Consider the following 20,664-nt stretch of genomic DNA (forward strand, 5'->3'; position numbering starts at 1 on the left):
GAAGGGAGACGCTACTACCACTTCGACAGACACGACAACAACGACAACTCCGCAAGACGAATCCGCCGCAGACAAGAGCCCGCAACCGGCGACGAAGACATCACCGTCGAAGACATCGCAGAAGGCCAACACGAAGTCGATCTGCTGGACCTTGGCATCTCTGCCGAAGACATCGCTGCAATGCGAAGGGTTGATGCTCGCCTCGAAGAGGCGCGAAGAGCCAAGATACAAGCTCTTCAGGAAGAATTTGCGGAGCCTCAGATCATCACGAGGGCGAAGGGGAAGGAAATAATGTTGACTGAAGCAGAAAGGCAAGAGCAGTATAACAAGCTGCAAGAAGAAGAACTTCGCTGCAAGGCGTTACAAGGGAAGATAAGAGCACAACGACTGATGCTCGAAAAAATGCAGGCACCGCAGCCGCCGCAGCCACTGTCGAAGGGCACGGTCGCAACGAACCCACCAAGAAACGCAAGGGTCCGAACAAGGACTATACCAGTCGAAGAGATCTCTGACTAGTCTGAGCCAGAGGAGGAAGGGTATTATCGAAGGGTCCACCCGCGAAGAACGCCATTGTCCGAAGAGTTGGAAGAGACACAATGGCCTCATCGCCTCAACCCAGCAGTACTGCCTCAGTTTGATGGTGAGTCTGACCCCGAAGAGTTTCTCCTGAAATACGAAGCCACCATAGAGGCAGCTGGAGGAGGCACAGCGTGCAAGGCGAAGGCACTAGTCCTTGCGCTGCGAGGATTGGCTCAGCGATGGTATGCATACATACCCCCAGGAAGCATTTTATCAAGGAACCAGCTTCGTTCCCAGTTATGCTCAAGTTTTCGAGCCGTCAGACCCGACGAAGTCACATCCTGCGACTTCCATAACTTGAAGCAAGGAAGCATGACTTTATAGGAGTACCTTCAGAGCTCGATAAAGCTTCACGCAAGAGGGCTAGACGTCACTGACCAGAGCATTATCGACTCAGTAGGCAATGGGATCAGCCTCGGCCCATGCGGGGAGTACTTAACCCGGCGAAGGCTGAAGGCAGTTACCAAATTGTTCGAGATTATGCAAGAATATTGCATATCAGACCGTGCGAAGAGGCAGAAGCTTGAAGAAATGAATGAGAAGAGGAAATCAAGAAACAGCGAGAGGTCGCACCAGAAGCCATGGCATTCCGACCAGTCGAAGCAAAGAACTGTCAATAGCGTCTCCGAGGAAGAGTCACGTGAAACCAGGCACCACAAGAACAAGGGCGGCAGAGACCAACGCGAAGACAGATCTAGCCGCGAAGACAGATCTAGCCACGAAGATAGATCTGGCCGCGAAGACAAGACCAGCCATGATAACAGGTCCAACCGTGAAGACAGATACAATCGCGAAGACCACTACCAGAAAGGCCGAAGAGAAAAGGGGGGCCGAAGGGAAAAAACACCATTTTGCTATTTCCATGGGAAGGACCAAGGTCATTGGACCAATGAATGCACAATCACAATTGAAACGAAGGCAGAGCTCGAACGCAAAAATGCACAATCAGCAAAACCAGTAAATTACACTTCGCAACCACCGCATCCAGTTCCTCTTCCACAAACCACCTGGACCCCAACACCAAATTGGCCAGTATCATACCCAGTTTACAACTACAACCCATCATACACACCTCCAATGTCATTGCCTTCGCAACAATCCATGCCACCACCTTCGCACCAGTCGATGCCGATGCTACCCGCTCCGCAGTACGCCAACACATGGTCAAGGAGCTCCACGCCTCTACCCCCACCACCGAAGATTGAGCCAGGACAGATACCGGAAAGAGCAGGCGACGGACCATACGGCAGCATGGTTAACATCATCAACGCCATCTCCGGAGGATCCAATGAACCGGTTCATGAGATGAAGAGGCAACGTAAAGAATACTTCAGAACTGTCTCTCATGTGAGCGAAGGCAAATGTTTTCGAACTCCGTGGTCGCATGTCCCCATAACTTTCACACAGGCTGATCTTCGGCTGCAACACTACCCTCACAATGATCCCCTTGTCATCAGAGCCAACATCGGCAAGAATTCAGTACACTTCGCAGGGAATGATGTCGGAAGGATCTTGGTCGACAATGGTAACTCCGCAGACATTCTGGTATGGCAATACTTCGTCAAGATGGGGTTCATAGAGCAAGCTTTGAAGAAACCACAGTACCCTCTCATTGGCTTCGGAGGCAAGAGAATCGAGGCCCTCGGCAAGATAGAGCTCAACGTCATGTTCGGCGAAGGGGTCACGCAAAGAACAGAAGAAATAACCTTCGATGTGGTGGACATCAATTATCCTTACAATGCCATCTTCGGCCGCAACACGCTGGTGAAGTTTGCAGCTGTAATCCATCAGCCATATCTATGCATGAAGATACCTTCGGCAGGGGGAGTCGTGATCGTCTACGACAATCAAGAAGAAGCGTGCAGGTGCGAAGATAACGCGTACAACACCAACAAGACTGTGCATGCCATTGAGGCGTCCGAAGAGGACACAAAAACATTTGTTGCCGAAGACATGCGAAGAGCTAATAAAAACGAAGGGGTCTCACCAACAGAACATACAAAGAAGGTACCATTATGCGAAGATGTGCCTGATCGTATGGTGATCATCGGCAAAGAGCTCGAGGAGCACGAAGAGGCAAGACTCATACAGTTCCTGAGGAACAATCAAGACGTCTTCGCATGGTCTTCGTTCGACCTGCGAGGAGTTAGTCGAGAAGTCATTGAGCATACGCTTACATTCAACCTGAAGGCAAAACCGATAAAGCAGGGGCAGAGGTCAATGTCCGAAGAGAGGAAGAAAGCAGTGCAGGGTGAGGTGCAGAAGTTGCTAGACGCAGGTGTCATTCGCGAGGTGCAATACCCAGAGTGGCTGGCAAATGTGGTCATGGTACCGAAGAAGAATGGGAAATGGAGAATGTGCATCGACTTCACCAACCTCAATAAGGCTTGTCCGAAGGATGAATACCCTTTGCCTCGCATCGACACATTGGTCGATGCGGCGGCCGGCTCAGAAATGCTGAGCATGTTGGATTGTTTCTCTGGCTATCACCAGATTTTCATGAATAAGGGGGACGAAGAAAAAACAAGTTTTACCACTCCCTTCGAGACATACTGTTACATTAGGATGCCAGAAGGCCTCCGCAACGCAGGCTGTACATTTAACAGAATGATCAATAAGGTGCTCGGGGACCAGCTAGACAGAAACATCTCCGCATATGTGGATGACGTGGTCGTTCGGAGCAAGAAAAAAGAAGATCACACATAAGATCTTCGTCAAACATTTGCAAACCTTCGCCGGCACGGGCTAAAGCTAAACCCTGAAAAATGTGTCTTCGGTGTTCGAAGAGGCAAGGTATTCATCTCCAGGTCGGCAGAAAAGTCTCTCCCATTCTTCAAAGCACTTAAGGGAGCTGGCAACATGCAATGGGGCGAAGAGAGGCGTTTGAAGCCTTGAAAACATTTATAGAAAACCTGGCAGTCATGACCAGCCCTTCTGAGAAGGCAGAGCTCTTGCTATACATCGCCTCTTCGGGTGCCGCGGTCAGTGCAGCTCTCGTCGAAGAGAGATTAATCGAAGGCGAACTTAAGCAAGTCCCCATCTATTTCATCTCCGAAGCCCTGAGTGGCTCGAAACTACTTTACTCCGAAATGGAAAAAATGGCTTACACAGTAGTCATGGCTTCGCGAAAACTTTGCTACTACTTCCAGAGTCACAAGATAAAAGTGCCAACTTCGTTCCCTCTTCGGGATATGTTTGAAAACAAGGAGGCCTCCGGTAGAATAGGCAAATGGGCTACAAAACTAGCAGAACATACAATTGACTTCGTCCCCAGAACAGCAATCAAGTCCCAGGTCTTGGCAGAGTTCATTGCAGACTGGACTCCAGCTTTGCCTTCGCAAGAGACACCGAAGTTAGAATCAATATGGCAGCTTGAATGTGACGGGGCATACCAGAGAGATGGGGCAGGGGCTTCGGCAATCCTCACTGCCCCATCGGGCACACAATTGAAATATGCAGCGAGGCTAGACTTCAAAGGGTGCACAAACAATGTTGTAGAATACGAAGGCCTGCTCCTAGGTCTTCGCAAGGCAAGAGCACTGGGAGCGCGAAGGCTATCTATCTGATCCGACTCGGAGCTAATCACCGGACACATCAATAAAACCAATAGAGCACTAAAGCCGGAGCTGTCAAAGTATCTGGCAGCCGTCCGAGGCATGGAGATGTTTTTCCTCGGATTCAGCATACGGAGCTTCCCAAGATCGCAAAACAAGCAAGCCGATATACTGGCGAAGGCCGTAGCTCAACATGATCCTCTGCCACCAGATGTGTTCTTTGAAACATTGAAGCAGAGCTCTGTCAACTGCGCCGAAGAGCCTGTAAAATTCATCAACGCCATAACCAGCAAAGATTGGAGGGCAACCATAATGGCCTATCTGCGAGGGCATTTCGTCCCTGAAGATGACAAGGAAGAAAAGAGAATGGCTCTCCGTGCTCACAACTACAAAATCATCAATGGAAACCTATATCGAGGAGGTGTCTGCGCGCCCCTCCTGAAGTGCATCTCTTGTGAAGAAGGCCGACAGTTGCTCGAAGACATTCACGCAGGCATGTGCTCTTCGCACATTGCAACAAGGGCATTGGTAGGCAAAGCTTTTCGCGAAGGTTTCTATTGGCCTTCGGCGGTTGCAGACGCGGACGAAGTGGTCCGAAAATGCTCAAATTGCCAAAGGCATGCACCGTACAACAAATTTCCACCAGACAAAGTGCAGTTATTGCCTCCGGTGTGGCCCCTCGCTCGATGGGGCATTGACATAGTAGGGGCATTTGCCCACAGCGCCAGGAAACTACAAGTATGCTGCAGTCGCAGTAGAATATTTCTCGAAGTGGGTCGAAGCCAAGGCTCTCAGAGATATCACAGCCGGAGCCTTGCAGAAGTTCTTCTGGCAAAACATTGTGTGTCGCTTCGGCGTACCAAAAGAAGTCACCGTAGACAACGGAAAGCAATTTGATTGCACCACATTCAGAGACTTCACCACGCAGCTTGGGACGAAGCTATGTTTCGCTTCGGTCTATCACCCACAATCGAACGGCGCAGTGGAAAGGGCCAACGGCATTATCTTCGCAGGCATAAAGAAGAATATCACCGAGTTGCCAAAGGGGAAGTGGATAGATGAGTTAACAAGGGTAATTTGGTCACACAATACGACAGAGTCAAGGACAACGAAGTTTACTCTGTTCAAGCTCTTGTACGGCGAAGAAGCTGTCACGCCAGAAGAAATCAAGCTCAAATCTTGGAGGACGTCCGAAGGAACGAACAATATAGAGGAAGACATAAAGCCTTCAATCGACACAATCGAGGCAGCAAAGATGCAAGCAGCAATCAACCTTGGCAAATACCAAGAAGAGACTCGAAGATGGAAGAACAAGAAGGTGAAGCCCAGGGAGATTCAAGAAGGGGATCTTGTTCTTTGCAGAATCCCGAAGGCCAAACAGAAAGGAAAGATGCATAGCAAGTGGGATGGACCATTCATTGTCGCCTCCATGGTGAGACCAGAAGCCTGCAGACTTCGCACACTGGAAGGTGTCAAAGACCCATACTCATGGAATAAAGATATGCTACAAAAGTACTATGTGTATGAACAATGTAAGAGCCCACGGAGAAAATAACCGAAGGGGCTCAACAGTTTAGTATTTATTTCCGCAATTTCTTTTTAATTTTATTTTTTGTTTGCGAGAAATTCGCACAATGTATCGAAGGGACCGTACTCTTTTCCTCACGGGGGAAGCCTTCGAACGCTCACTCTGAACGTCGGAGGTGTGAGGTTTTTAATGAGGCGGAACCCTGTGTAACCCCTTGTGAAATATAAGCAAGGTCCCCGAAAAGAAAAAACTCAGGAACAGGAATATGGTGAAAGCACCGAAGCGTCTATCCCTCTTCGCCAAGCGAAGAGGGGAGTCATCGGCGTATAAAACAAGCGATGAAGCTTGAAAGAAGTAAGCACGGGACGCGATCCCAGATAGGGTCTTCGCATCCCTTAGCTTTACTTCCAACTAAATAGCAAAGTCCTTATGAGCGAAAAGCCTAAGGCAAAAAAGTCCTTGCGAGCCAAGAGCCCAAGGCAGAAATTCAAAGACACAAAAGTCCTTATGAGCGAAAAGCCTAAGGCAGAAAAGTCCTTGCGAGCCAAGAGCCCAAGGCAGAAATTCGAAGACACAAAAGTCCTTATGAGTGAAAAGCCTAAGGCAGAAAAGTCCTTGCGAGCCAAGAGCCCAAGGCAGAAATTTGAAGACACAAAAGTCCTTATGAGCGAAGAGCCTAAGGCAGAAAAGTCTTTGCGAGCCAAGAGCCCAAGGCAGAAACTCGAAGACATAAAAGTCCTTATGAGCGAAGAGCCTAAGGCAAAAAAGTCCTTGCGAGCGAAGAGCTCAAGGCAAAAATTTGAAGTCATTGCGAGCGAAGAGCCCAAGGCAGAAAGTTGAAGACAAAAAATCTTCATGAGCGAAGATCACAGGGCAGGAAAGTCGATGAGCAAAGAACCAAAGTCGAAATCTCGCATAAAAATTCATCTACCCCCCGCAAGTCGAGCAAAGGGGGGGTGGCGCTTCGCAAAACGTACACACGCTCGACTGCGGCATCGATGACTTTCATCCTCCCGCCCGTGCAAAAGGGGGGGTGGCGCTTCGCAAAATACAAGTTTACACAGTCGAAGGATAAAACCTGGGAGCACAAATATACTCATTTGTATATATATATAAAAAAGAACAGTTCGTGTTACAGGAAAAATTACACTTCGCAATAATAAGCGAAGAAAACGCACGTGTACACTTCGCACAAAAGCGAAGAAAGATACAAATTTCTTCCCTAAGCGCTAAGACTCCACGAAAACTAAATCATGAAGGTACATCTGAAATTTCTTCGTCGAAGATAAGGCGGTCCAGGTCAGATATGACTTCGCGGACCGCAACATCTATTATTTCTTCGACTGTCCGGCGAAGAAAGGCTTCAAATTCAACCCCTACAAGCGAGGGCACCCCATCGTTAAGAAGAGCCTTCGTCAAAAATCCCTTGGCGACAATACATGAATTCATGCGGAGCAAACATGTCTTCAACAGGCTCCGGCTTCGGCTCTAGAAGGCCTATGGGCGCTTTATAAGGCCTATCGGTGTCCAAAAGATGTTTTATTTCACGGCGAAGACGGCGCTCAGATAGAACTTTTGCGTGTTCTTCGGAATTGCGCTGGAATTCCGCGAAGAAACGTTTTGTATCGGCATTCCGATAGTCATATACGCATTCTCGGTCAGACCAAAACTCATCAAATGAAAGCCAAGGGCGACGGGCACGAAACTTCTCCCAAGTTAAACCAGAAACATAAAAATTCCCGCGGTTCAAGCGCCTAGGAATTATACCTTCGATGATCCGCGCAGGGGCCAACACAGGGTCCTGCGCAGACATCGAAGGCGTTAGATACAGTGATACTTCTGTTTTCAATACTGCACTAATACAAAAATCACTAGGCCTTTAGTCATCACACCTCGCCAATCTTCGGCGCATCATCTGCTTGCCCCCCGCCATCTTCGCCCTCGCCATGGCCGGGGGCTCCGTCTTCGCCGCCACCGGGAGTGCTGCGGCACAAGTTGCCAGCTTCAACCACGCCAAGGAACCCTCGGGCGAAGATTTCTGCCTTCTCTTGAATCTAAGAGAAATCAAGCATGTCGATAAGCGAAGACGGTAACAAAAAGTGAACCTTTGAGAAACGCGAAGTGGTACCTGATCTTTCATGCGCTCCAGCTCAACATCAACAAGTAGCCGCCCTTTTTCATGGAAGTACTTCGCGAAGTTTTTGGCGATATTCTTCGGAAGGGCAGGAAGGGCTTTGGGGCGCAAGGAGTCCAGCGAAGGCCATTCAAAACACGAGTCCTGAAGAAGTCACAGCTGAGCCTTCACGATGCCCGTCGAAGAGGCACTGCTCTCCGCTGGAAGCAAATGGCAGACGGCAGCACTAAGAGCACGTGCAGCAACCGTAGCGGACAGCTCGCATTTGAAGTCCGCGCCAGATCTGGCCATCGCCAAGGAGGCACGGATCCAGCGGAAGAGCTCCGCCACTTCGACGTTCTCCTCTTGCGATATCTCCGGAGGGTCAATAGCGAACTTCGCGAGCAATCCGTGAATGTCAATTTGCACTAAATCTGCGAAGGAGCTGATAGCGGTGCGCCATCGCTGAATAACATCTTTCCCACGGGCACGTTGAGCTTCGGCAACCCTCCGGGCCTCTTCGGCTTTAGCTTTAGTTTTTTCAGCATTTTCCATGACCTTCTCCGTAGCAAGTGCGTCCCAACGAGCAGCCTCAGCTGCCTCGGCATGGTTCTTCGCCTCAGCACGTGCAGCAAAGAGTGCCTCCTCGAGAGCAGTTTTTTCCTTTTCCAAGGCTATCACACGCTCCTCCATTCTCGCCAACTGCGAAGCTGAGTTGACGGGAGGCGCAGCGCGAAGCGACGAAGGCCTTTAGGGAGAGGTCTTCGATGTCTTGAAGAATTTGGCTCACTCCGGTGGACATCAGGCGCTTCTCCATTAGGGGAAAGCCGAAGGAGGAGCCGGCTTCGGCGAGGAATCCCCTCTCCCGGTCGCTGCTCGAAAACCGAAGACTGCCGACGATGTTGCCCCCGATCAGCTTTGCCTCCGGCATCCCGAGAGCGGCAGCCACCTCAACAGGGTCCGAGGTGCTAACGTGGTAGCCGCTGCTCTCTGTCAAGGTGAACGTCGTGGGCCTTAGGCTGGAAGACCCGGCGGCAGGAAACTCGGCCGCCCTCGCCGACAGCGACGGTCAGGGCCGTCTCGGGAGCAGTGGCATGTCCCTGGGGACCAGGACCGGACCCCTCCATGTTCTCGCCGCTTGACGACGACGACGAATCCAAAGACGTCGATGATGAACTCGGAGACGAAGGGGCTGCGGTAGAGTTTTTAGCATGGGGCTCTGTGGTCTTCAGGACAGGTTGGATCTCCTGGACGAGTTCGCCATCACTGTCTGGCTCCTTGGCACTGTGCTCTAAAGAAAGTGAGGGCTTCGGCGGTGGAGCCGCGGCCGCGATAGGACGAGCGGCAATGGGAGGCGAAGAAGCGGTGACGGGATTTCTGTCTCCCCCGTTGTCTTCGGACTCCCCAGCGCTGCGAAGGGGCGAGGAAGTCAGGAAATCTAAAAGCTTCGAGCATTTCCCTCCGCCAGGGCCAGAGCCCCCCTTTTTCTGTTTTTTCTTCTCAAGTGTGGCTGTGATGCCACCGGTGCCTCCAGCTTTCCCCCCTACTTTCTGAACAGCGAGAAGAGCTTCGGCAGCACACTGAGGGGCTTCGATGCCGAAGAAGGAAAACACCTGATTGCCTCGCGCGCCGGCAAGTTTGGACAGAAGCAAGTCATATTCATTGCCGGACACTGGTCCAAGCATCTCGTCAGCGCGGGTCTCCACCTCTGCTACATCTATTTCTGAAAACGAAGACAAAGGTTCTTATTATCCTCGCAAAAAAAAAACTTACTTTCTTTTCGAAGTCCAAAGGCTTCGCTAAAGTTGGGCATCGGAAGCCCATAAACTTCCCTCTTCGAAGGAGCCCAGGAGGAAATGGTCCAGCCCTCTCTGAGGAGGAAGCACCCGCATGCGACGAACTCTTCTGTTATGTCACGCATGCTGAGCACTTTCGACACCTCACGAAGGACGGTCATGAAGGCTTCGTTCGCATGGATGCGAGCCACGTCAACCTTCGGGGTGTCGCCCAAATTTCCAAGCTTCTGAACAACCAAAGGGTGGCACTTCGTCTCCGGGTCGAGGGGCACCTTGTGGTAAAACCAGAATGAAGACCAGTCTCCCGGCCACTTATTCTTCGACGCCCCAACGGGGCTGGGAGCAGTATGTTGAAAGGCGAAGGTGTAGCACCCATACTGGGGCTCCATCTCCGATGAGACACCGTCAGAGCCACGAACGGAGATGCTCTTTGGCTGGTAGTGCACCCGCATCTCCCGAGCGAAGTTCTCCGGGGTCGGGGAGAGGCGGCAGGTCTTCGACAACCACATGAAAAGGTTGACGCGGGCGAAAGAGTTCGGGGTCATGTGGTGTAGGAAGACGCCGTACCGGGAGAAGATGTCGATGACAGCGGGGTCGAGGGGGAAGCGAAGCCCAGCAGGGAAGAAATCCTTGAAGACAACCACTTCATCTTCTCTTGGCTTTGCATAGGTGTCCATCTCCGGTGGAACACGTCCAAGGCCAGGAGTCAGTATCCCTTGGTTCTCCATTTCTCCAAGCATCGCCAGAGTCATCTTCGTCGGACAGAAGAAGGTGGTAGGCGGGAACTTGCTCTTCTTCGGAGCCATCGCAGGACCAAGCAAGTTCGCCGTGGCGCAAACGATGGGAGAGGAGCTAAAACTGAGACGAAGAGGCACAAAAGCAGAGTGAAGCAAGAGAGAGTTCGGCGCCGGAAAGCAAAGAAAGTGTACCGTCCCCCGCCCTTTCACCCCCACTTATATAGGAGGGGGGACGTGAAAAACTTGTTTTACCCCTCCAGAATTCTCGCGGAGGGATCGCGCGGGGAAGGGCAATGTCGGATTTTCGCACCGGAACCTCGTGCGACGCGTCAAAGAAAAAAAGTCAAGTTAATTCTGATTAACTCTTTAATGCATTTAATACGCCTCGATGTCTGGTCCGTTGCTTAGCAGGTAAACTGAAAAGACTCAGGCCTCGACGGACCGCGAAGCTATCGGTCGAGGCCCGAAGGGTGGCGCTTCGGGAAAAGAAGTCGAAGTCATCGCCCCTCCAAGGATGGGCAACGACTCCGAGGGGCTACTATTGGGGGCACCACCTTCGGCCATCGAACGGAAGCCCACGCGCAATTTGACTGCAACGACAAGGTCTCCTCCAGGCTTCGGGCGAAGACCGAGGCGCCTGCAGCGAGGACCGGTTTGCCACAGGCGAAGACGAAGAGAAGCGAAGAGTGGCGAAGACTGGGGCGCCTGCGGCGAGGACCGGTTCGCCACAAGGAGAAGACGAAGAGAAGCGGGGAGAGGCGAAGACCGAGGCGCCTACGGCGAAGACGAAGAGAAGCGGAGAGAGGCGAAGACCGAGGCGCCTACTGCGAAGACCAGGGCGCCGACTGCGAACTCGAAGACCGGAAGGGAAGGCGTCAGAGAGTGAGCGCTTCGAAAGCCGCGCGGAGAATCTTGTAATGGGCCCAATTGGCTGTAATGGGCCCAATGGGCAGAAGAGGCTCGGATGTAATTTACCAGATGATGTAAAAATACGGTTGTAGCCCAGGAATATTTCGGGAATATAGTTGTTAGGGGGCATTACGGTGTAATAACGGAGGGTGGTAGGTGAACCGTCACCTATAAATACCCGACCCTGTACATTGATAGGACACATTGAATACAGAGAGACAATCCAATTTACTGTGCGAAGCCTCGTTTCTGACTTGGAGTTGTTCACTTCGTCTGGTGCGCTCCTTCACTGTTGTAGTGTTCGTCCGTCCCAGAAGCACTCGCCACCAACACAGATTCCCCAACCACCGTCTTCTTCTTCAAGCTCAAGCAGACACGCTCCCCGCAGTTTGCTAATGGTGCGCGCCCTCATCACGCTCTCCCGGCCCCTTCCTCTCCTTGCCTTCTAAGCTGTCCGTCGAAGCTCCCTGCCTGCCGGAATGCTGGTGATGCCAGCGAATCGAGCATGGCGAGCGCGAATCAAGGGCGTCCCTCCTCCTCGCGCAATACTACCCACCAGCACAGCCGCTGCTCCTACGATATTGTCGGCTGGCAGATTGTCAGATTGATCGCTGCCATGTGACTGTTCAAGGAACCAGATACATAGCTGCCATTAGCCCACGAACCAGATAGATCATATAGATCGCTGCCACGAGCCAGATCAGAGGCACCCTACTCTGATCTGAAGCAGAATATTTACATGTTTTTATTTAATATAAGGTCCCAACTATTAGGATTTCTATTGCGCTTATTTTCTTTCTGATGGATATGGCCAAATATATATGCTGTAGTACCGAATGGCCTGACCAGAAAAGGTAACTATAGTCTATACTAGCAAAAAGGTGATATGGGTGGAAACTCAGTAAGAAGCAGCAGGAGATTAAGAAGTATATTGTCGTTAATGCAAGGCACTCAAGTGAACAGAAGGTCAGACATGGAGCTGTGTTTCCTCCAGATTGTGTTCAGTTTCAAAAGAAAAGGCCGCGTTTCATGCGAGCAGAAGGCAATTACTTGATTTAACTCCTTCTGTGGATATAACAATGCTTTTAGGTAACGATTGCCACATTTTAATTTATTAAAAATAAAATTGGTGATCTATTTTGACGGGATAATCTGAGTTTTAGACTTTTTTTGTAAGCACAGGGCAGTGGCATCAATGCTATTTTAGCATGGACCAACTATAGCTCTTTGTTGCAATACCATAAATAACTAATAATATATTTATGCAATATTAGTCCGTTGCAACGCACGGGCATTTTTGCTAGTTAACAATAAAAGGAGATCGATGACCCTTCCACCACGGTCGCTAGAAAAAAAAGGAGAGAAATAGTTTAGAGATTCTCAAAAAAAAAATGCAAAACATCGGACCATCGGTGCGTGGTTGACTCTAATCATAATAGAGTCATTACCAACTAACAATGATAGATGTTAGATCTAACATGCTTCAGAACTACCCACATCTGCTATTACGCAACAATTAACCACAAAGTACCCATTATCTTTGCTTCTAATTTAATTACCCACATATACTATTACGCACAAAATAACCAAAGTACCTATACTGGATGATAAATACCCACTTATGTCATTATAAAAGAACCATACATAGATATTTGATTCTAAAATTACTCGTGTATGCTAATATGTCAGTGCTAACATAGTAAGAGAAATGTAACATAGTAATCATGCATAAGTCTTTTGTTTTTATGAGCGCAATCATTCATGACATAATAATTATCCAGCTAAATCATATCAGTCTCAAGATCTAAAAATAAATCCCATGGGATAAAATAATATTTTTGAACAATATAGAATCGCTAACATTGCTAGCCCGCAGAATCTTGCATGCAAAATTAGCTTGTTATTCTTAAATTACAGTTTAAGGATGTGAAGATAGTGATGTAAGAGCATCTCCAAGAGACTCTTTATATGTTTAGGAATAGAGATATCGGTTAGAAATTGCCCTCCAATAGCCTCTTCAATTGGATATCTAAATATAGACATCCTCTATTCCGGATTTCTTGCTAGCCAAAGATAGAGAACGAGAATTGCTCTCTAAACTACGCTTAAGATATAGAAAAGCTGTTGGAGAGCATAAAGATATAGAAAATGATTTTTACTCAAACAACTCTCTATATGATGATTTAGAGAGTATATTTTAGAAAGACTCTTGAGATGCTCTAAAGTCACGTTCTCAAGATAGCAGTATAAATGATAAGCATTATAAGTGTTTTAGACCAAGTTGAGAGATGATAATTTTTTCGCCTAGCAGTACCTATTCATAGAAAACGAGTCTAAAATTAAATGTTACAAATTTATATGGGTGATGAAATCGAACACAGTATAAAAGCGACGAGGAAGTGGATTTCCAGGGGAAAAAAGATTTATGGCGGGCCGATGGAGAAGTTGGAATGAAACTAGAAGCGACCTAGATAAAGGGGTTTATACAGTTCTCATTAAAACATAGTAGAATTCATTCCTTATGTTCTTTTATAACAAAATAATCATGGCTTGCATGTCTCTCTTTTCAAAAGAAAATAAAAAGAATAATGAGTACTCCCTCCGTCCGTCCCATGATAAGAAAATTTCTAGGATTAACTCAGACAGATTAGTGGGATGAGAAAAGACCTCCATATCCCTAATAAATACACATAAAAATGGTCCACAACAGTAGTTACTGTTGTAAAAAAACGAAACGCCTCCGCCGCGGGCCTGCGCTTCTGCCGGCGTGGCCACTGCCGCCGGCGCGGCCTCCGCCCGCAGCCCGTGCAACATGCGCCGTGGCTGTCGTGCAACAAGGAGACAAAGTGGAAGTGGGGAGAAGATGACAGACACACGAGTGGGACCCAACTATAGTCAATGGCCTCGTCATGGTACAAAATTTTGGGGCCAGAAATTTTCTTTTTACGGGATGGAGGGAGTACATCCATCTATGCCGACCATGATTAATTAATGATGCCATCATCAATTTGACTGCTAACCCACATGCCTTCTGAGCTGAGTGCTGGCTGCCGTCATCGAGTTTGCCGGCCGGCCGGCCCTGCAACCCTGAGCCTGGGCAGATCGAAACTTGACCCAAGTGTCTGAAGTACGTATACAGTCAAAATTTCACCTGTTTCCATCGATCAGCATACTTTGACTCTAGCCAGTTCACATGAATTATTAACAGAAAATACAATAAGGAGCTTATGGCCCATCTATATCAGCATTTATCTCTACATGGGTTTCTAGCAAAAAATAGTTAATATGGGGGGATGATTATGTTATCCTTAATTAACTATAGCGGTTGTGATTGAAGACTGTGTTATTTATTTGGTTCTCTATATCCTCAATATATGCAATTGCATTGGAACAAAAAAGTAACATCTACTTAAATTTTTGATTGGCTTCCTTCTCAATGTAAATTTTTCTTGGTATTTGATATTGCTTTAATTAGATGAACTTTACTACAATCTAAATGAACAATCTTTGTGGAATAAAATTTAAAGGCTAAACGAACAGTCTTTGTGGGTCACATTATTGTATCCATTGTCTTTAAACTCAATTTGAGATGAGCATGAGTTTAAAGATATCTTTATCGTCCTTGATCCAATGGCTTTGCGTATGCAACCGTCCCAAGGCCGCAGGGCGGCCGGCAGGAACGGAGTTTATTTGTGTCCATCTGGCGCTGTTTCGTTCAACTCCGGTTGCTGCACGCTGCATCGTTCAACACTTCAGCTCCGGTAGTAATACTAGTAGTATTTAGGCTGGCGTTAGTAGATCCTGGAACAAAAATGAATACTTTGACCACGTACTTGTCTGCCTAATCACAGCGAGCTGAGGTAACATGAATTGGTTGGGTTAATCAGGATCGTGGTGGGCCTTCAATTCTCGGCGGTGGCCGGCCGTGGTGGAAGGCCTGCAAATTTGGGCCCCCAAATTCCATCTGCAGGCCGGCTTGCATAAAATAGGGGTCCCAAAAACAGAGTGAGATCTGTTGCAAGCGCAAGCTTTCTGCACCAAATCAGTGGGCAAAGACAGGAAGGGCCAGCACATGGCTTCGGTTGGATTGGACCTGACAAAAAGAAACCAGTTCAGGAAAGCATGCCAAACAGTAGGAGGTCTGAAAGTACAGAAGCTCCTGTCATCTTTGCAGGCTCAAGCTCAGATCAGATGACAGTTTTTATCTGATCTCTTGGCCAATTTACCTGCATTGTTCCATCAAAAAGGCATTTTGATACAGAGACAAAATCTCTTGTTGGTACGAAAAATGAAGGATGTGCCTGATCCCCATGAGATGCATAAATCTTGAGAACAGAAAACATTGATTGTGTGGGATGAAGAAACCACATTCTGTGTTCCTTCCAGTTTAATCGTTTGCAATCATTTCAACAATTTTTCAGTAATCCTGTGCCTTTTCTAACCTGACAGATCTCCATCTCCACCTTTGCAGAGACGGAAGCACCGGCAATCGCAATGGCAATCCAATACCCCTCCCCTCCCAAAACGACACACATTATTCAGACAACCCTCTGAACCCACCACCTACGCTTCAGTGCTTCTCGTTCTTATCTATACCCCGAGCTGCTCGACGCCGATCGTGACCGAGTGCGTCAGCTCGCCAATCATCAGGCTGTGCTCGCCGACGGGGATCCGCCGCACGCCGTCGCGGTCCGCCACGCTGAGCCCCTCGCACACGCCGACGGCCATCTCCAAGCGCGCCACGCCGCCCGCCGGCACGTGCACCTTCTCGAACGCCACCAGCTGCCGCGCCGGCGCGCCGGCCACGGCGCCCCGCGGGGCCGCGTGGTACACGAGCACCGCGTGCGCGCCGTCGCGGCCGCCGACGTTCCGCACGTCCACGTGCACCGGCACGGCCAGGCCCTCGCAGCGCGCGTGCGCCACGCGCACGGCGCGGGCGCCGCCGCCGGATCGCGTCGCGTTGGGGAGCGACGCCGCGGCGGAGGCGGCGTGGCCGCCGGCGAGCTGCACGGTGAGCTGCGCCGGCGCGTGCGCCAGCGAGTGCGTGAACTGGGTGTAGCTGAGCCCGTGGCCGAACGGGAGGATCGTCGGGCCCGTGTAGAAGCGGTAGGTCCGGCCGGGGTACCCCGTCTTGGGGTTGGCGCGCATCGCCATGTTCGTCATCGGCGCCTTCTGCAGGTACTCCTGCGGGTACCATGTCATCGGCAGCTTCCCGCCTGCAGCAACAAAAGATCACAACCAAAATTTCAACTTACAAACCTTTTCACGTTGCAAAATTGGAACACAAGTTTTAAAATTAGTGGTTCCAAATTAGTGTTCTTGAGATCTGAAAGGTTCAAACTAGAACCTGGGTTATGGTGGCCGAAGATGACGTCGGCGATGGCCTGCCCGCCGGCCTGGCCGGGGTAGCCCGCCCACAGGATGGCGGCGATCCTGGGGTCGTTGAGCGCGAAGGCGATGTCGATGGGGCCGCCGGACATGAGCACGAGGACGACGGGCCCCTTGGCCGCCTTGGCCACGGCGGAGATGAGCTCCGCTTGCCGTCCAGGGAGGAGAAGACTCGACCGGTCCAGCCCCTCGGCCTCGACGTTCTGGTCGAGCCCCGCGACGACGATGGTGGCGTCGGCGCGGCGCGCGGCGTCGACGGCGGCGGCGATGGGCTGCTGGCCTCCGGCGCACGCCACGTCGGCGCATCCGGCCTGGTGCACCGCCTGCTTGACGTACCCCGCGACGCCCCGCAGCGGCGTGGTGTACCGGCACGGCTTGCCGGCGTAGTTCCCGATCATGGCGACCGTGGCCTCGGCGTGCGGCCCCACGACGGCGACGACCCGGTGCGCCGCCGGGCGGAGCGGGAGCACGCCGGCCCGGTGCTTCCCCTTGTCGTTCTTGAGGAGCACGACGCTCTGGCGCGCCGCCTCGAGCGCGAGCTCCTGGTGCGGCGGCGCGCACACGTCGCGGGGGCCGAGGTGCCCGAACGGCCCCGCGGCGGGGTCGCCGTCAAACATGCCGAGCCGCACCTGCACGGCGACGGTGTTGAGCAGCGCGGCGTCGACGTCGGCGTCGGAGAGCTTGCCGGCGGCGAGGGCGGGCTCCGTGTACTGCGCGAGGAAGGGCCCGCAGTCGAGGTCGAGGCCGGCGCGGAGCGCGGCGGCGGCGGCGTCCTCGGCGGTCCGGGTGTAGCGCTGGTCCCGGAAGAGGACGCCGACGGAGTCGCAGTCGGAGACGATGTAGCCGTCGAGGCCCCACTGGCGGCGGATGGTGCCCTTGAGGAAGGCCTGGTCGGCGCAGGTGGGGACGCCGTTGACCTGGTTGTAGGAGCACATGACGGCGGCGGCGCCGCCGTCGCGGACGCAGGCGCGGAAGGGGGCGTTGAAGGTGTCCTCGAGGTCCTGCGGGGCCACGATGGCGTTGAAGTGGAAGCGGTCGGTGCCGCCCCAGCGGTCGAGGTCGTAGGCGGTGAAGTGCTTGCAGCAGGCGGCGAGCTTGAGGCCGCCGCCGGAGCGGCGGTCCTGCTGCTGGAGGCCGCGGACGTAGGCGGCGGCGTAGCGGGAGGAGACGGCGGGGTCCTCGCCGGGGGTCTCCTGGCCGCGGCCCCACCGCGGGTCGCGGAAGATGTTGACGTTCGGGGACCAGAAGGTCAGCCCCGCCGCGCCGCCGTTGTACATGGCGCGCGCCTCGTCCGACACCGCCTGCCATGCCGGCGTACGCCGGTGAGCAACGTGCACGGTACTACAAATACTATACGAGTACAATACACCAAGGAAATACAGTACAAATAAATAAAGTATTCTTGTGATTTTTCTATCGTGGACGTGGTGGTCGTCGTCGGGTCAGGTGCGCGGGCACCGAGGAGGCAGGATGACGGAGGTGTCGGGCCGATCACGTGCGGCGGCGGGTGCAAGTTACGGTGCACGCCGGCGATCGCCGGCCGGCAGCGGCGCACGTGAAGGATGATGGATGGAATTGGTGCTCGTGATCGAATGAACTCGTGATCGTTTTGGGGACAGGGGACGCAGACGATGAGGGTTCTCAGGAGCACGGGTGCCACTTGCAACTTGCTCAAAGGTCTTGAAGCCAACTACTGGAATTGCCATTGTTTCTAGGAAATGGTAGCCAGTCTATGGATTCATTTTCCAAAAAAAAAATCCTTGTACAAAACTTACTAGGAAACGGTGTACTATGCAGAGAACAATCTCTGGAATTGCCAATGCTGCTGGCGACGGACGGTGGTTGGAAGTGTGCATATTTTTGGAGCATTGGAAGATGGCAAATTGCTCGTGCCGAAACTAGAAGCTAGCGAGCCAAGAACATGAGCTTGTCGTCCCCATGGTCCATGGAGCCGCCGCCGCCATCCTGCAGGAAAACAGACGGTTGCTGCAGCACTTCACTCCGCCACGGCCGTTGCTTCCTTCCATGGCTGCCTAGTGCCTCTCCCTACCTCTCACCATCCGGTCACCCTTTGCATTGTCTTTTTCTCAGATGCGACACCTTTTTTCTTATTCTATTGTTATTAAGTTTTTGTTTATCCAAGGTTTTTTTTTGTCGGGATAAGATGATGAGGATATGGGCTTTGAGAAAAGGGGTCGATTTGGCTAGGCTGGCCTGCACATGGCTGCAGCTCTCGCTCGGCATTGGCCACCAGGGAATTGGAATTCTCTCCCATCCGCCTTTATACTACTGCTGTGCTCTGTTGTTAGTTTGTTTGTTACACTAGGAACTGCACTACCACTGTCCTTCAAAATAATAATAACTAGACTTATAGCCCGCGCATTTACGCGGCTAGTATTGAAAATTCAAAAATTTGCATATCGTTATATCCTTACTTAAAGGTTATAATATTTTTTTTACCATACATCATCCTATTCATTATTGTAAATTATGTCTTAATGTTGATTAAAACAATTCAACTGATCTAACTATAATAACAATTTGATTTGTTGAGCTTTAATAATATTATGCAGATAATTATTCTTATTTTCATTTTATTTTGATTGATTATTGTTAGCTTTAGTTTTTATTAATAGTATATATGTGTAACTGATACATAGCTAAATGATATTTTATATTTAATTTTTCATAATGGCATTGGTGGGTGATTTTTAATTAGGAACAGGGGTATTTTAGGCTAATTTTTTTCGTAATGACAGTCGTGGGTAATTTTTATTTTTTTATTTTTCTACTATTAACGTGGAAATTTCTAGGCATTGAGAGCGAACGTGGAAGCTCCGTTTGTTGGCCAAATAATAAGATAATAGATTCATAATGGCATTGGTGGGTGATTTTTAATTAGGCACAGGGGTATTTTAGGTTAATTTTTTTCGTAATGGCAGTGGTGGTTAATTTTTATTTTTCTATTTTTTTCGATTAACGTGAGAATTTCTAGGTCTTTAGAGCGAACGTGGAAGCTCCGTTTGTTGGCCAAATAATAAGATAATAGATAATAAACAGAGGAATTCCAGCATCTTTGTGTTACCGCTTGGTGAGGAATTGAGGAGAGGGAACGTGAAATTCTCCTACCAAACCGTCATCCGAGTGCTTGCTGTGAAAAAGGGGAGGTGGAAACAAAAGCGCACACAGGCAGGGAGGTGCTCCTCCATCAGTCTGCTGCTCCCTACTCATCGCAACAATGGTGTACGGAGATGATCTGCCCACCGGCAGCAGATGAGGTGAGGATGCTGGCCCACTCCTGCGCTGCACGCCCGTACGGCTCGCACCCCTGACCGAGCGGCCCCACTCCACTCACGCAGTCCAACACTCTGTCTTGAACTGCCCCGAAACTCGATGGCGCCAAACGCGCAGCGCGCGCCGCCCGGCGAGCCAGCGACACACACATGCCGCCGGCCGGGCAGCCTCCGCCTCGCTAGTCAGGTGCGCGCGCAGCTACAGCAACGACCAAAAAAAAAGGAAGCCAGAGCAAAGGCGGCTCGCCGGCGGCGGCACCGCCAATGCACGCACGTACCCGGCCGACGAGCTCCCAGAGCGAGGCGTTGAGCGCGGCGGCGGCGCCGATGACCTGCGGGAACGCGGTGGCGCCGGGGAACGCGCCGCCGAACCGCACCCCGGGCCCCGTGTCCGACACGCCGTGCAGCGCCTCCGACCACCACTCGTACCCGGCCACGCCCAGCCGGGGCACCCCCGCCGCGTTGTTCACCAGCAGCCGCACCTTCTCCGCGCGGGTCAGCCGCGACACCAGGTCCCGCGCGCGGGCCCGCGCCGGCAGCGACCGCCGGCAGAACGGCAGCGACGTCGCCGGCCCGCCCGGGGCGCACGCGAACGCCGCGCGCGCCGCCGCCGCTGACAACGCCGACGCCGCGGCGAGCAGGAGCAGGAGGAGGAGGAGGGCGCGGCGCCGCATGGCTGGAGGCGGCGGTGTGGGCGTGGGAACGAGTGGAGCGGCGGGGGAGCGTGGGTTATATAGAGCGGAGCGAGCGGCATCCGCGCCGCAAGT

General features: G+C 51.4%; 2 protein-coding genes across 2 annotated transcripts; one reads left to right on the top strand and one right to left on the bottom strand.

Annotated features, from left to right (window-relative positions):
- The first annotated feature begins 1,059 nt into the window (after positions 1 to 1,059).
- On the top strand, positions 1,060 to 3,285 carry LOC120645969. Its single transcript, XM_039922669.1, has one exon. It carries the CDS (start codon positions 1,060 to 1,062, stop codon positions 3,283 to 3,285), a length of 2,226 nt encoding a protein of 741 aa, XP_039778603.1.
- Positions 3,286 to 15,539: 12,254 nt separating this feature from the next.
- On the bottom strand, positions 15,540 to 20,664 carry LOC120645235 (probable beta-D-xylosidase 2). The gene is made up of 3 exons (XM_039922035.1): positions 20,176 to 20,664; positions 16,564 to 17,905; positions 15,540 to 16,432 (listed from the first exon to the last, which is right to left on the bottom strand). The coding sequence occupies exons 1-3, from the start codon at positions 20,569 to 20,571 to the stop codon at positions 15,807 to 15,809; spliced, it is 2,364 nt and encodes a 787-aa protein (XP_039777969.1). The 5' UTR covers positions 20,572 to 20,664; the 3' UTR covers positions 15,540 to 15,806.

This window comes from Panicum virgatum, chromosome 8K (genome assembly GCF_016808335.1).
Source record: "Panicum virgatum strain AP13 chromosome 8K, P.virgatum_v5, whole genome shotgun sequence".
In the NCBI taxonomy this organism is placed as follows: Eukaryota; Viridiplantae; Streptophyta; class Magnoliopsida; order Poales; family Poaceae; genus Panicum; species Panicum virgatum.

Excerpts from the sequence above, each read along its gene's own strand:
- LOC120645969 (XM_039922669.1), top strand. The coding sequence starts at position 1,060 with ATGCAAGAATATTGCATATCAGACCGTGCGAAGAGGCAGAAGCTTGAA.
- LOC120645235 (XM_039922035.1), bottom strand. The coding sequence starts at position 20,571 with ATGCGGCGCCGCGCCCTCCTCCTCCTCCTGCTCCTGCTCGCCGCGGCG. Across the intron at positions 17,906-20,175 it reads TCTGGGAGCTCGTCGGCCGG|GCGGTGTCGGACGAGGCGCG; the intron begins GTACGTGCGTGC and ends CCGGCATGGCAG. Across the intron at positions 16,433-16,563 it reads CTTCGGCCACCATAACCCAG|GCGGGAAGCTGCCGATGACA; the intron begins GTTCTAGTTTGA and ends TTGTTGCTGCAG.